Here is a 16746-nt window from a genome sequence, read left to right on the forward strand (position 1 = left end):
AAATGTCGGCTGAATAAAAGACTTGGTTATGTAAAAAGAGTCTCTTTACTCAGTGTCTTACCAACCTGATGAAACTATTCACGGATGAACATGCAATGTTTCATACATACAGTGTATATCATAGAGTGCCTGTAAGTAATGCTTTTGCACACATATCAGAACAAGAGCTGGAAGATCTCATACCTCCATGAAGTAATAATAAAGATTGTTTGTTAAATTCTTGTTTCACTGTGTCTCATTGATTATGCAAATGAGTTTCTGATTAGCAGAGTCTATGTCCATTGACATCTCCTTTATGGTAATTACATGTATCGTAAGGTGGAAATCCTATTGTTTGGCAGAATGAACATTTCTACACAAATTATGCAAATGATGACAATAAATACATAATTCATGCATGGTGATGCTTTCAACATGTATACTAAATATAAGGTGACAACAGGTCAGGCTTACTTCTGCATATTTAGACAATTACAAATTCATCCGAAGTTAGGGGACGTCCGAAGTTACAGCACCCTGCGTTATAGTAATACACCAGAAGCATGTTATTCCCATCATTTACCTTCTAACCTGGTGTAAGAAATATATTTTCGCAAATTTTGACTGCTTGTGGCTCATACCCTCCCCAAACTTTCTTCCTGCCACACCAATGTACTAGTACTTTAAAGCAGCGTTCAGTACCTTTGTATGTCGATAGTCGGCGCTACTGCACGGCCCGCGAGACTTGAACACTGCAAAACCACCACGTCTACGTCACAATGCAGCTGGTGTGATGATTCGCGGCATGATCACGCCAGGGACTTCTTCGACCACACCACAGGCGTACCTTTGTAAATAGCCTGGCTTTTCCTACAACCTAATACTAGTAGTAAGTACATTTAACATTTGCTAACGTTGTATCACATAATTTGACGATAGCATACCTTTCTATCATCGAAAACAGTCCAGTATAGAAGACGCCCCCCTCCCCACATTTGCATGTGTCAAATTATGTCTATCTCTCTGTGCTTTTCCCTTGTTTACACTTGATCAGTATTAACAGTGAAAAGACGTTAAGCAAGCTGCCCAAGTCTATTTGTCCTATCCGTCCAAGAGTACCCCTTTTGATAATATATAACGGGAGGGGTCCTAATTCCGACCTATGTTCCATGCAAACGCACATACCTTTGGTAATGGTTTGTCTCACCAAAAACCCGCCTAACACGAGCTATAATATTTACAGATAAAGATAACAACGATTAAAGCTAAATAGCTGTGTATTTCACTTTAGTGTGGCGCCTTGCACCCAAGCGTAATGGTTCGCGAAACTTACGGCAGGTTTTTCGTCATTCTGCCGGTGGAACGTTCTATCGCAAAAGGGGTGCCCTAATTCCGACCTAGTATCTAACAAAGGCCAATCTGAGGAGAGAGTTAGGTATCTAAAATACACAAATTATGACTAAAACAATCTATAACTATTTTTCTGTCCCAAACAACTCTTCTTTGTACCATTACGCTACTTGCTCCAAAGCGGCTGTTTCAAAATCAAAGCTGCGTTTTTTAACACGCTCGTCAACCCCCGAACAAGCGTCAAATTTATACAGATTTTTCAATCGTCTGTTATCGGAGCGTGCGAACTGGAACAAACTTTGTGAGAATACCGATATCAACACAGAAACTTTGTCCATTCTTGTGGTTATTTATAGGCACGTGCTCCCATGCATAGCGCGGCGACAAGGATTTTTCAAACTAGTACGGAATTAGGGGTAGGTCGGAATTAGGACACCCCCCGTTACCCCTGTCTACATTGTGTAAAAAGTGTAAAATTGAGTTATATTTTAATGGAGGTTCCTTTTTCACTCCTTTTCATGCTTTCTTCTGTACCCCCCTCTTAGGCAGGTTCCACTGTACCGCCTTTTGTTTTTTTCCTAATCCCAGTCCATGGCGCAGAATTCGAAGAATATGGCATCTACATGTACCAAACAGGGCGAAGCTAGCAGCCCGTAGCACCATGTCCTCCAGTTTAGGGGTTGTAAAAACCGAAAGGGGCGAGCAGGTCACAACCGGGAATCGAACCCGAGTTGTCCGCTTGGCGGTCACCAACGCTAACCACTACACTAAAAGGTCGCATGACCATTTAGCATGGTCAGTTAGCACTGTTACACTACTCCCCCTTTTCTTTCAAGATTCGTCCTCGAATCTTCCGAGTCCGATATCCCTGGAGCTGCCACACTTATCCTCAGTGCCAGTACTCACAGGGCCGGCATGGGAACCACTGTAAAAACTGAAAGGGGCGAGCAGATCACAACCGGGAATCGAACCCGAGTTGTCCGCTTGGCGGTCACCAACGCTAACCACTACACTAAAAGGTCGCACGACCATTTAGCATGGTCAGTTAGCACTGTTACAGGGTGTCCATGTTGTGTTATAACTGTTTGACTGTGCTCAGTGTGCTGCCTTTTTTTTCATCATCCTAGTCCATGGCACAGAATTCGAAGAAGATGGCCTCTACCAAACAGGGAGAGAAGCCAACAGCCCCGGGCCGTACCACCATGACCTCCAGTGCAGGGGTGTCCATGCTGTGGGAGGCGCCACACGTCCTGGCAGACAGGCTGGACCTCGATCACAACATCGCCGCTAACGTGATAGAACTGCTGGACGAGGGCTGCACGGTGCCGTTCATCGCACGATATCGTAAGGAGAAAACGGGAAACATGGAGGCTGAGAGACTCAGGGAGGTGCAATCTGCATACGAGGAGCTCAAGTAATTAGAAGAGATTCCATGCCACGCTTTTGTTCACAGTTTTCTCAGATATTCTTTGACAAGGAAAGACTTAGAAAGTCTAAGCATGAAGTTGGAAATAGATAAATACTACATTAATGATACATACATGTGACGTTAGCAAGTGTGATTAAGTCTGAACCAGAATATATTTGATACGAGCCACCTAAGTTATATTTGCTTCATTTTGGCTTTGGCCAACTTCTTTATATTACAAATTATATAGTTTTGAAAGATACTGACATAGACGGGTCTGCCTAAATACCTCAACCGACCTCAACCGGCCTCAACCGACCGCAACCGACCGCGTAATGGGTTAATATGCAGTATACATGGGCTAACAACCTTTTCCAATGCTCTGGATACATTGTCTATGCTTGTATGAATGGACAAAACACTGTAACTCTGACGTATTTACCAGTTTTTTTAAAGTTATTCCTCTGGTTTGACGGAGGTCAATGGAGGTCAAGCCGGTAGGCGTATGTGCTTAGCAGCTTGGATGTCAGGCTGGAAAACACTCGGTATATAGCTACTAGTAAATATGAGTTGGTTATTATAGTATTTGTGCTTTACTATGATTTATAAACCAACATCTTTGCGTTCTGTTGCCTGTATAAAGCAAAAGGTGTCCAGAAATTCCCCATGCAGGCCTAACCATGGCGACCCAACATGGCGGCCATTAAAAGCATTCTAACGTCAAACCAGAGGAATAACTTTTAAAAACTGGTAAATACGTCAGAGTTACAGTGTTTTTTCCGTTCATACAAGCATAGACAATGTATCCAGAGCGTTGGAAAAGGTTGTTAGCCCATGTATACTGCATATTAACCCATTACGCGGTCGGTTGAGGTCGGTTGAGGTATTTAGGCATACCGGACATAGACCCTGACAGATGAATGTACTGCATGAGCATACAAATTTGGCATTGTAGTACAATTTTTCTAGCAGACTGTCTGGTATCTTTTCTTTTTTGGAGCCTCAGATTTGGCTACCAAAAGATTTTACTGATTTAGATAGTGACGGTATGTTTTTTTCTCTCTTTTGTGTCTGTACATGAAGAGGAGTGCAGTCAAAGGCAGGTACGGTGGTGAAGCAGGTGGAGAAGCAAGGGAAGATGACAGATGGACTACTGGCTGCCATCAGGAGATCCATAACTATAGAGGAGCTGGACCACCTGGTACGATGGCTGACTGTTACTACTGATGTGATTTCGCCTGTTAGTTACATGACTGTGTCAAGTGTTTGTTGGTTAATGTTTCGCATAACCAGCAAACCACCTTTAGGTGAAACACGCCAGTTTTGTGCAATAAGCAGAAGACTTGACTGTGATATGCCACTTTGAAATCGTGAAAATGGGACTTTTTTTGCTATACTTTCAGACAAAAAATTTACATTTTCGGCTCTTGCAACCTGACATTAAATCGAAATGACCTGGAATTTGGTATGGGGGAGCCTTGGACACATGCCCACAGCTAGAACATTCTCCTAACTTTCGGCATACACTATTTTATAATTGTGTAAAATGGGACTTTTTTTGCTATTTTCAGACAAAAATGTACGTTTCTAGCTGCTGTGCCCTAAAATCTTTTCTTAATTGGAAGCAACCAAAACCAGGAGAGGATTTTACTGGTTAGAGATAGTCACTGTGTGTTTTTCTCTTTTATGAATATTGTGGTATATGTTTTATATTAACTACATGCATTTTCCTCCCTCCTGTCTTCAGTATGCCCCGTACAAAGTTGGTAGTAAAGCGACTCTCGCTGAGAGGGCGAGACAGCTGGGGTTAGAACCAGCAGCAGTGGGACTGTTGTCACAACCACACTCCTACAGGCCTCAGCAGCTGGTCAAACCAGGGGAGGAAGGTGAGTTATTAACCTTCCCCCTGCTGAAGTAGCCTTTTGGCACCAAAGTTACATTGGTTACAAGGTTAGGTAGCAGGTAGAAGGTTAGTAAAGTAGAAAAAGAGCATTTCAGATGTGTAGTATAAATAACAATGATTATTATAAATGCTTAAAATTGTTTATGTCAAGTTGTCATCAGACTAACTCGATTATAGTGCTTTAAACCCATATACAAATGTACATGTATAATATTTGTTGAATAGTGCTATCAAAAGTTTATGGTTACAAACAGGCCAGCCAAATGGTAACTTACCTTGCTAAGAATATTTGTATGGAAGTAATATTTGGAAGCAATATTTGTATGGAAGTAATATGGAAATAGTACTATCTACATCCCTTATATACACAATCATATATATATATAAAAAAACCTACAAGAGTTATTTCAAGACCTTAAAGTTTCTTTATTCTGGTACAGACCAGCAATACAAATACAAGGGAGTTGAGGTTTGAACCATTAATTTGACAGGTCTCCAGTCTCCAGAGGAAGTAGACAGAGGTGTTCAGCACATCATAGCAGACATGGTTTCCAAGGACAAGGAGACTATGGACACTATCAGGGCTATGTAGGTGTAAAACTGCTCAGACGACTTATCTGTGTTTATAATGTATGTTTCCCCCATTTCCTCTTCTTTTTCTTTCTTCTTCTGTTCGTAACAAACAATTACCTGGACCATGGAAACTGGTCCTGAAGCAGACACCCTGTGTTTGTTGAATTAAGTTACATTATGTAGCAAGTGGTAGCCTGGTTACCAAAACCATAGCTCCCGAGTCCTACATCCTCTCCGCAGATAGAGGCCGTAGGACTTGGGATCTATAATAGGTTTGGTAACCAGGCTAGCAAGTGGCAGGACAAAGTTGGAAGGGCTGGTAACCATTTATATGAATTTGTTTGAAGCAATAGTTTGTTAGGTTAGACCATTAGTAAATATTTCCTTTCTAGTACATTTCCAGTTGCTAATACTGTGACTGTCAGTGATTCTGTTTTGGCATTTGTAAGCTGCTAGTGATGCTAGTGTAACAGTGCTTAGTTACTACATGACTTTGTGTACATAAAATGTATGCCAAAAATGAGTAGAAAATTGATAGATGCTATAGTTGTTACTATATATACATGTACTACTAGTTACTAGTTAGGCAAACATGAAGATATGCTGAAGTCTTCTACACGCAGTTAGGCAAAATCATCCAGCACTAGTGAACATGTACTACATGTATTGTATAGCTCAGAAAATCTGCTCCAAATTGGAAAAGTGCTATATTTTGGTTAAGTTGGTTCAAATACAACTACCGGTAATACAAGATCAAGAAGACTCATTTGTTAACTGTGTGAAAATGTCACTTTTGGCTTCCTCCCATGGTTTATATAGGTGCAAGGCCGGGCGTGTCACTCTGGAATCTACCAAGTCTAAAAGTACTGCCAAGAAGGAGAAGGAAGAGGAGAACACTACCCACAAGTTTGAGCAGTACTACACCTTCTCCTGTCCTCTCAAGTTCATCAAACCTCACCAGGTACAGGAGACTTCTCAACACTCAATGTTTTATAAATTAGGCCCACAATTTAATTTTATGGATGACATCCATGTGCTTATTCGTTTTTGCCTGTTTTAAAAAAAAAACACCTCCTTTAAGGCTCTGGCCTGGGTGCCATCCTTCATAGTCCATGGTAGCTAGCGACAATAGGGAGCCAGCGGTATAACTATGGAAGACGGCACCCAGGCTGCCAAACCTCCATGGAACTCCAGAACTCAGTACAGTGCCTCGAAAATACCAGCATGTATGTGCCACTTGTACAATGTACTTGACTTGTCTAACTTTTGTTTCCTTCTGGACTTCAAAAAATAGAAATTGTCTTCACTTATTTGCATATCACTCAATAGTTCATGCTTATAAACCTGCTTTCCTGACAATTCTCCAGTGACACTGACCAAAGGTAGTGGATGCTACCTGAAATGTCTGACCATTTCAAAAATCATAATTATCCAGGTGCCTGAGTAACTTTGTTGGTGTATCTTATTACCTGGATGTCTAACCTTCACCGGCGTATGATGCAGTATGATGCATTAGATACATTATGCCTTTTTTGCAAAGGTGCAGTACATTCTGCCGATGTGCTGGTCTGCATGTACCTACATGTAGCTAGAATCCCTCTTAAAGTTTATTTTGTAATAGCCTAATGTCATTATGCTACAATGTACCTGACAGGTGCTGGCCATCAACCGAGGTGAGAGTCAGAAGATCCTGTCAGTGAAGATAAACATTCCAGATGATGTCAAGACGAGGTTCCTGACCTTCTGTGAGCGGCGATGGGTACCACAGAACGCTCCACCGCACGCGGCGGGGGTGATCAAGAAGGCTGTGGAAGATGCCTACAGTAGACTGATCCAGCCTCTCATGATCAGACACTACAGGTAAGGCCAAGAAAAAACATGTTTCCTTTTCAGTCCTGAAAACATTAGGGTTGGTATGTAGGTACCTTGTACAATTGTTATGTGTGTAATATTAGAGTTTATTCATCTTTATTTGCAAAATCATGACCGAAGACTAATTGCTTGTACAGAAAAAGTCAGAGAAAGTAAAGTCAGACATACTGTACATAATGTATTTTCCTACACATCAGTCAACTACTGTCTATTAAAATAGTGTAGTGTTAGTCTTAACATATAAAACTCAAAAGCATCACAGTAGACATTAGTGTACAGTGTCATCATTATTATGAAGCAGTTTAAACTGTAATTTCCAACACAAGGGATCAGACTCACCCAAATTTTCGACTGTGCAACTCCAGTCTTTGTCAAGGAATGAGCAATCTACTGCTTCCATGATGTCACATTATGCTTTTATAATTCATGTAATTTGGGTAGATGTAAGTCGAATCCCTTGTGTTGGAAATTACAGTTTAAACTGCTTCATGATAACTTATACCAATGCAGATGAACTTTCAAGATAAGTGTAGATACTTGTTTTATATATTGTACGTGTATGTAGTACTTTGAAGGACTTGCCATACATTGCACCTATTGTAATTGTTGTGCAATAAAGTTTGATTTGATTTTGTTTGTTTACCAAAGAGCTGACCTGACTAAGACAGCGGAGAAGCAGTCTGCTGCAGTGTTCTCCCACAACCTGCAGCGTCTGCTGCTGCAGCCTCCGGTCAGAGGTCGGGTGGTGCTGGGGGTGGACCCGGGGTACAGGCACGGCTGCAAGCTGGCTGTCACATCACCGACAGGTGGTACACAACACTGTTTGTTTGTTTGTTTTGCATAACTGGTAAACTGCCTTTAGCCATAATTAAACACCAGTTTTGTACAGAAAGTAAATTAAAGCTGTGTAAGCCTGGACTGTAAGGTTTGAACCACTCACACAGGAAGGATCCCTACAGTAAGTGCAGGGGGATCTCAAACATAGGACTCAAACACACTAAAAGAGTTACTGTAACTTCTAGCTTTCACTCCAATATGAGAAGATGTCCATAACCAAAGCCAGGTACTCATTTTCATCAGAGTGAAGTGAGAAGATAGGTGTACAAAGACACAACATTGACACAAAACAGACATGCATAATACATGTACATGTAGCAGGAAATTGAAGCCAGGACATGAGATAAACTTTTCTGGGACCATGACAGACTATTGAAACTGAAGCAAACGCACAAATAGACACAGTAAAAGTTGTGAAAAGATAATAAATAATTATTGCAATAAAGGTTTCTGCAGCATGTTCATGATTGTTCTTGTTCACCTGAGGTATTGTCTGATGTCAGTGTTTTGTTTACAGGACAGATCCTGCACTCAGATGTTGTTTATCTCCATGACAACAGGGCTTCCCGGGAAGCCGGCAGGATTAAGAGAATTCTGGAGATTCACAGGTTGGTGGTGGATTACCAGTGTACAAAATGCTTTTTTGAACCAGGTTGCCCAGTGGGCAACCTACAGCAAAAATTAGGTTGCCCATCAGAATTTTAGGTTGCACCACCACCTACATGTATAAGTTTAACTACTTTCCTCAAATTAAGTAATGTTACATACATAAGCCTTTGACAATATTTCTAACAGCCTTTAGTTAACTGATACTAGTAATAGCCATTAATACCTAAAATTAAAAAGCATCTGCCGGATACAGTGGTGTAAGCCAATTGGGCATGATTTGGGGGGGGGGGCATTCTTCAAATTCAGGTAGCACACTGGGCTACCTAGGTTTAGAAATAGGTTGCCCCAACTAAAATTTGGTTGCCTGGAGCAACTGGGCAACCAGGTATTTTGCACGCTGGTGTACTATTCTCCAAGCAGAGGTTTAGGCTTTGGCTTGTCTTTAACATTTTGTTCAATGATGTCAGCCATGTTTGTTTACATTCTGGTAGTTTGTGGTGGTGCCACAAAATGATTGCACCTCGTGTGGACTGTTTTAATAACGGTGAAGGTCAGAAATGTGAGATCATTGAAGTATGTTGACAAGTTTTTTCAGTTAAAAATATTTCAATTTTTGGTGCAAAAATGTTACATAATGCCCCTTTAAAATTAATGTAATGACTGTTTGATTTGATTTGATATATTAGGCTGTATAAGACATATGTATTCAGCCAGGACTGCCCAACTAGCTGGAGGCTATTATAAAGGGCTAGCCCTCACAACAAGACTGTTGACCTGACTAATGAAATAAATCGTAGTGTACAGTGTACATCAGAGGGCACAAGCATGTAGTTCGAGGATGACAAACTGTGTTGTTGGAATTCTGGTATTGCATGTAAATGTAGTAATGTGTTTCTCCTTGTAAATCTGTCCCAGATGTCAGACAGTTGCCATTGGCAATGGGACGGCCTGCCGAGAGACGGAGGCCTTCTTCTCCCAGCACATCCAGCAGGGCACATTCCGGCCACTGGACGTCGTCTACTGGTCAGTCGTCTGTCCAGTAGCCTTTTCAGGCCGTAGGGGCAGTGGGATGTCAATCTACTGTAATTCACTCTATGTTCACAGAAGCAAAAGTTCACAGTATGAGAAAAATGGACATATTCACAAAACGTTCACAGTGTTGACAGGTGCAGAAAAAAGAAGTCGAGGACTTATTTCTTAATGATAAGTTCATGGTACTGGTGCAGTACTTATAGAAAAGTATTTTGAGCCCTAGATAACATGACAGCAAGCCATCTCATACAACAGTCACCCAGCTGCTACAGATTAGCATCCCTGGCACACAGTCAATGTCCCTGTTATGTAATGATGGGGTCAAGGTTAACCACTTCAAAGCTACTACTGTACTTCTAAGTGTTTCCATGTGTTCGTTGCAGACATGATAGCATCCAGCCTTTTCCTTGTTGTTAGCACAAGAAACATTGTATATGGCTAGCAGATACGAGTAAAAGCCAAAAGTTGTTAAATGGTGTAAAATATATGTTTAAGTTGTTATGAACATAGAATTCTGAGTTTACCATTAAATGTTGTCAGGATACCCCCATGCAGACCCTCTTGTACAGTAAGTTTGAAGTGTATTAGACACAACTAGTGCTGAATGTTTGGTATGATATGATTTCAGTATAGTAAACGAGAGTGGAGCATCCATCTACAGTGTCTCTGATGAGGCTAAGAAAGAGATGCCAGACCTGGACCCAAACCTTAGGAGTGCAGGTGATTATTAAGCCACACTGACTTAATTTTATGGATGACATCCTCTGAAGACCCCCAAACTAGTGCGGGCAAAAAAAAAAAAAATTCCGGCCAAAAATGCTACTAAACCACAGGAATAACAAAGCTGGTATTGTAAATTTGCGGTAGTACTTAGCGACGTATACGACAAGCCGGTACATGCTGGCTTCTTGCAGAGTTTATGAATCGGCACTGTACGTGTGTACTGAGATCTTGAGTCGTGGAGCTTCGGTAGCCTGAGTGCCATCCTCCAGAGTTACCGCCGGCTCCCTAACTGCCATTGACTACCCTGGCAGGCCAGAGCCAGGCCAGAGGACGTGATCTTGTTTTTTTGTTTTTTTTTAGAACAGGCGAAAATCAATGTGCGCGCGGATGTCATCCATAAATTAAAGACGGTGTGGCCTAATTTATGATAAGATTTTTGGACTTACAGTTTTTTGCATTACTGAAATGCATTCCCTGTACACATGGGAGTTCAGTAGAAATACTCTGACTATTGGATTCCTTGCCATACTAAACTCTGAATTCTGTTCTCCGCATGTAGTGTCCATTGCCAGAAGACTACAGGACCCTCTGGTGGAACTGGTGAAGATTGAACCTAAAAACATTGGAGTTGGCATGTATCAGGTTTGTAGCAAACTGTACCATCTAATCCACTTAGGGCTTGTGGAGGATTTTTACTGATAAGAACTTGAGAATCAAGTTGTATATGAGCAGCAAAAAGCTACATTGTACCTGTCCATCTGTTTCCAATGCCCTAAACCAGTACTAGTAATGTCTCTCAGGTTCAAGCGTTGACATGTTTTGCATGTGTTGATATCATCTGGTTGCCATGGCAATGACATGTACATTGGTGTCATCCAGTAGTCATGGAAACAGCATGTTTTTAAAGTGGCCACAGCTGTCATGTGGTCTTGTTTCTGTATCCTTGGAAATAGCTGTCATAGGAACTAAATGCCCCTGGGTGCACTTCTGTCACTACGTCTTGTAGAAAATATTGGAGAAGATTACTGTCCTGGATAACACGGTGCTTCCCATCATTGAATCAAACATACATACATGTACATGTATGTGTACAGTTGTTTTAGGAACTCAAGTTGACATGTCCCAGAATCAAAAGCTACTGCATGGTTATCTCCACAAGCATGTCATAAAAATTCTTTATTAGCACTGTGATGAAAGCAATTTTAGGTCAGTGAAACTTTTCAAAGTCATTTTTAATGTTTTAATGTAAGTTGAATCAACTCTAGATATCCCATAGCATGGCTTTGGATGCCTTTAAATACATGTACCCAGTAGCTCCTTTAGTTATATATTTGCTTTTTGGCACTGATCCATCAATCAATTCATGCAACCTTCTGACCTAGTCAGCATATTTTAACAACCATAACACCCCCAGACGGTGTCAGGACTTGTGGGCTCTTCTGTGCTTACTGAAGAGGACCACAGTGTCAGAACAGTTCAGGATGATGTAATCCAGACCAGCAGCCCTGCCCAGTCAGTACACATTTAGCGGAAACGGCAGGTTGCTTCTGTCTCCCTGGCAGCCAACAGTAATACACGGCATGGTTACACAGAGGAGACCTAATGACCTCCTGGGTTACACTTGTCCAAGAGGTTGCAGATGGCAGTGATCTAACATAAACAAACTATATATAACATGAACTTTGGTTTTCAGATTTGTCCACTTCATTTTTTTTCTAATTTGCAAAAAAAATTCAGTTTTGTTCTGAATCAAATCCAAAATGCTCAAATACATATCTTGACCTCAACATGCCGGTAACAAGTCCTTGCCTTGCTTACAGTTTTCCCATCTGTCAATGCAGTGTTTCGATTAAATGTTTAAAAGTCATTGTTTGAATTATAAACTACATGTACTCTCGAATGTTGACTTCATGGCTCCTATAATAATTGTAGCATTTGGGACTGTACATAGGCCTGTTTTCTTTTATCCTGTTGCTTCATTATGCTTTCTATGAAGATCCGAGAACCAACAAATTAAATTGGTGTGGCCAAAAGACAAAACAACAGAATGCCCTCCCCTTCAAAGATATACGTTTGAAACATTTTGAAAAGTTAACTGCTGATGGTTTATTTTGTGTTGCAGCATGACATATCAGAGTCCATGCTGAAGTCAGCGCTGGATGGTGTTGTGGAGGAGTGCGTCAGTTTTGTGGGGGTCGACATAAACGTCTGCTCAGAAACCTTACTCAGGTGAGCCACACAGGTCAGTCAGTGGGGGGATAAGAATGTGTTGATGGAAAGGCTGAGTCACTACTTAAACAGAAGATCCTTGGGATTTAGTGGCTTCCTCTGGTGATGACAGAACCTGGACATGCCCAGGCTATGGCACTGTGTGCCCACTTCAATTCCTTTAGTAACACTTGGAATGTACAGTACTGATCTTCAATAATCTACATACATGCAAATCATGATCAAAAGTCATGCATTTCTTGATTAAAATGCGTGCAAAAGCCATGCACTTATGATTAAAAATGCGTTCATTTCTTGTGTAAAATGTGGGTGGATGTTCATGTTATTGAATGTGTTTATGCGTTATACAATGTAGATAGCCACATGCACACGGTTTACATGGCTTTTGCACGAGAATTAACCACGTGTTACATGACTTTCAATCACAATCTAAACACAATTTAAACGATTTTTGCACAAGAAATAAGTTAAAACTGTGTGTAAAATGTGTGGGAGGGGAAGTTCATCAATATCTGTAATGTACAGGTACATAATCATGTACAATGTAGAAAAACTTTAACAACTACATGTACTACATGTAGAAAAGGACTTTCTTCAACTGTTGGGACCAAAATATGATAATCATTATTTTAGAGGTGATTCATGCAGAACCTGAATTTGTTGTGTTTTTTATAATTTTTTTCCCAAAAAAGCGTATCTGAGAACTAATTAATTAAATTGTAATAAGATGTTCACTGTAAGGACCCGCTCCTGTTCCAGACGTCTTGCGGGGCTGAACGCCGGCAAGGCCAAGAAGCTGGTGGAGTGGCGAGACGCCAACGGTTCCTTCATCAACAGGGAGCAGCTGAGGAGTGTGAAGGGGCTCGGTCCCAAGACGTTCGAGCAGTGTGCCGGTTTCATCCGGATCAACCCTATCAGTATCAACAGGTAGGGCTGTTGGAAGAATGCAGGATCACACTTAGGCTCGTTTAGATGCGCGGATGCCACAGATGCGCGGCGCCGCGCAGCGGTTTTCCTGTGGTACCTCCTGGACGTGCCGCAGAAAAAGCATCTGTGGCGGAGGTTGTTTACATGATAAAAAATCTGTCACACAAAATGCGCAGTGCGGCGCCGCATGCGCGCTCGCGTCGTTTTACGCCCAACACATATAAACGACGCACGTGTAAATCGGGCCTAAGAGCATTGGAATATCAGAAAAAAGTTGCCACCACAAACATACATGTATTATATTTAGTTCTGCAAACATGTCCAAAAAAAGCATTTCCTAAGCAAAAGACTTCTTTACATTTAATATCAGAAGGTAATATCTATAGACTACAAAATGTAAAACTACATGTACTGTACATGTAGGTCCACTGCACTTGCACGGAGTACTGGCCTTTGCCCCCTACAATGTACAACAAAAATCGTACACATGTAGGTGCACATGTACAATGTACATGATGAGTGATAGCACTTTTTCGTACAAGGGTAGAAGCAGAAATAACAGAATTTATTTCAAGTTTTACTTCCCCAAAGAATTACATGTACTTGGCCTTTCTTTTGACAAGTAAAATTGTGTACATGTACATATGTAGCTCAGCTGTCTATAGTACAACATGTAGTCCCCAAGCATAATAACATATGCCAGTGCACAGATGTGGAATAAATGATGCAATACATCTTACATCATCTAATTAAACACTTGAGAACCCTGGGACAGTGCTCAGCTGGTCTCCAGCCCTGCCTAATCAAGCACATTATTGGGATGTCATCTTCCTCATCCACATTTACGATCCTATGACACACTGGCTCTCTCACCAACTCCCCTGACTATAGCAGCCTTAATCGTTTATAATTATTAGTCAATGACAAAGTTTATCCATGTGGCCATCTCATTTGACATTGCCTGGGAAAGTGTAGTGAATCACTACTAACTAACTTAAAGGAAATTTGATACAACTATCTTGGACAATACAGAATGATACACACAATGTTTCTTACGATGAAGTGTGATTATTATGTACAAAATGTAAATATATTGGACACTGAATTTTGGGGTTTTCTTTTACACAACCAGTATAATGTTTCTCACCTGCTTACATTTTGATGCCTATCTGAGACCTTCCTCAGAGCTTGTTAAGTTTAATTAACATCAGCAAATGTCAATATCAGACAGATTTCCTCATCTTACCTCATCAATATTTTTTGGTTTTGCCACCCTGAAAGTACACTATATGCCTTTGAGGGTCGTTTGCCAAAATTAAAATCTTACTACATCATAGATTCATTTTATATCTCTCAATGGTTTTCAGCTCAGCCAAGTCCACTACAGAGGAGGAGCAGTCCACCAACACTGCACCAGGCAAGAAGAGGAAAGCAGCAGCTGAGCCAAAGAGGAAAACAAAGAAGGCAAAAACAGAAGCAAACTTGACCCTGAACCCCCTGGACATGACCTGTATCCACCCTGAGTCTTACTCCATAGCTCTGCAGTACGTCTGTCATTCCTGCTACTTTGTGATAAGGCCACACCAATTTTACTTGTTGGTTAACAGATTTTTCTTTAAAAAAATTAATGGAGCGGGCGAAAAATAAAAAAAATAAAAACAGGCCTAGGCATCCTATTGCATGTATGGCCCAAAATGTTTCGATAGGAGCCATGAACTCAGCACACCAGGCTGGTTCAACATTTAAACAATAAATTTTGAACTTTTAATGATGCCACTGCATTGAAAGATGGAATAACTGTAACAACTAGGAAGAAAAAGACTGTTTTCAACTGTTCAGGGCAAAATATGAGCATTTTGCAGTTGATTCTGAATTTTTTTTTTTTGTAAATCAGAAAAAAAGAAGTGGGCAAATCCGTTAACCAAGAAATTAAATTGGTGTGGCCTAAGGTCTAAGAAAAGAAAATGTGTTTTCTGGTTTCCTGACCAACTCTGGCAAAACCCACCGACCCAAGGATTTTTTTGAGAAGGTTGACTAGTGACAAGGTCATAAAATATTTGATCTGACATCTGAATTTCAAACCATCCAAAACGCTTCTTCACACGCATTTTAGAAGCAAATTTTAATCGAGTAAAAAGATAAAGTGAAATATTTGTCCATTTTCCCAAAAACAAAAGGAGGACAGCCCCAGTTCTAATGCAGAGTTAAACTGTATTTGTTGGGTCACTTCAGCATTTTAAAAAAATAGGAAAGAAAAAAATCCTTATCTACCAACCCTAATTTTTGAGAGCAGACACTGGAAACATAACAAATTTCCTCTGCCTGATCATAAGGTTGTCCAATGGATTAGAGACAGATAGATACTGGTACAGTGCTCACCAACTATTTGCATCACTGATATTGGCATAAACCTGGGATCTGCATAAAATTCTGAAAACCCAAACCATTTCCCATTCACTACATTATAAATTGCATGGCATAATTGCATGAGCTGTTATGACTTTAACCTGATATTGGACTAAAATATTTCCAAGTCAATGGCACACTGACCCAGAAGTACGTGAAAGAAATACATGTAATTTGTTGCGCATCAGCAAATCCGCATGAAGTCCATTGTTATTCATTCATTATCACCCCTGCACCCTCCATTGTCATACACTTTCTCTGTTGTCACTTCCTTCTAGACAGGTGAGAACCCCCAATCACCCAATGATGATTGTGTGAAGAAGTCCTTTGTTCCTTTTTGGTGTCCTTGATTGGGCTGTTGTTTTAGGTTTGGTAAGCTTTTTCCCAACACATGGGTAGACAGTATGAAGGTGGAATGTGTCTGATCTTCTATCTCCATGTTAGCCCTGTTCATTATAAGTTTCTGAATGCGACTTGAAGATTAGAATATGGTACATGTATGTAGTTGTGGGTGAAAGTGAGTATATAAATACCAATAACATCATGTTTGTGGTTGTTTCAATTGGCCCCAGCCCAGTATCATCCATAACCAACTGACCTCCCCTCCCTGTCGGTCGTGTGGGCTCTCCTAAGGTTATTGGACTAAACCTGTTATAGGAATAAAATTCCCTGACAAATCGTCCATGCAAATAACAGGAGAGCACTGTACTAAAAATGGACTAGATAACCGAAAGCTCCCCGCGCATCCTTCTGATAACTCAACAGCACCTCACTCCCGTTTTCAGTCGCACGAGTGCCGGCTTCGCGAGTCTGGAGTGTCTTTCCGTAAAACGTTTCAACAGTTTTATTATAGAGTAGCGTGCGTAGTCCAGTGGTTAGCGACCTTGCCTCTGGACAA

General features: G+C 40.9%; 1 protein-coding gene across 1 annotated transcript in view; it reads left to right on the plus strand.

Annotated features, from left to right (window-relative positions):
• The first annotated feature begins 738 nt into the window (after positions 1 to 738).
• LOC109482800 (S1 RNA-binding domain-containing protein 1-like) overlaps positions 739 to 16746 on the plus strand; it is a 21677-nt gene continuing 5669 nt past the window's right edge. Inside the window, exons 1-15 of the mRNA XM_019785640.1 lie at positions 739 to 868; positions 2457 to 2743; positions 3821 to 3938; positions 4485 to 4623; positions 5132 to 5228; positions 6033 to 6174; positions 6868 to 7073; positions 7734 to 7891; positions 8440 to 8530; positions 9447 to 9554; positions 10192 to 10283; positions 10846 to 10928; positions 12409 to 12515; positions 13275 to 13442; positions 14810 to 14986. Of these exons, the coding sequence (XP_019641199.1) occupies positions 2460 to 2743; positions 3821 to 3938; positions 4485 to 4623; positions 5132 to 5228; positions 6033 to 6174; positions 6868 to 7073; positions 7734 to 7891; positions 8440 to 8530; positions 9447 to 9554; positions 10192 to 10283; positions 10846 to 10928; positions 12409 to 12515; positions 13275 to 13442; positions 14810 to 14986 (1970 nt within the window). The 5' untranslated portion in view covers positions 739 to 868; positions 2457 to 2459. The remainder of the gene's footprint in view (positions 869 to 2456; positions 2744 to 3820; positions 3939 to 4484; positions 4624 to 5131; positions 5229 to 6032; positions 6175 to 6867; positions 7074 to 7733; positions 7892 to 8439; positions 8531 to 9446; positions 9555 to 10191; positions 10284 to 10845; positions 10929 to 12408; positions 12516 to 13274; positions 13443 to 14809; positions 14987 to 16746) is intronic.

Source organism: Branchiostoma belcheri, unplaced genomic scaffold (genome assembly GCF_001625305.1).
Source record: "Branchiostoma belcheri isolate BF01 breed outbred unplaced genomic scaffold, Haploidv18h27 scaffold60, whole genome shotgun sequence".
NCBI classification, from domain to species: domain Eukaryota; kingdom Metazoa; phylum Chordata; class Leptocardii; order Amphioxiformes; family Branchiostomatidae; genus Branchiostoma; species Branchiostoma belcheri.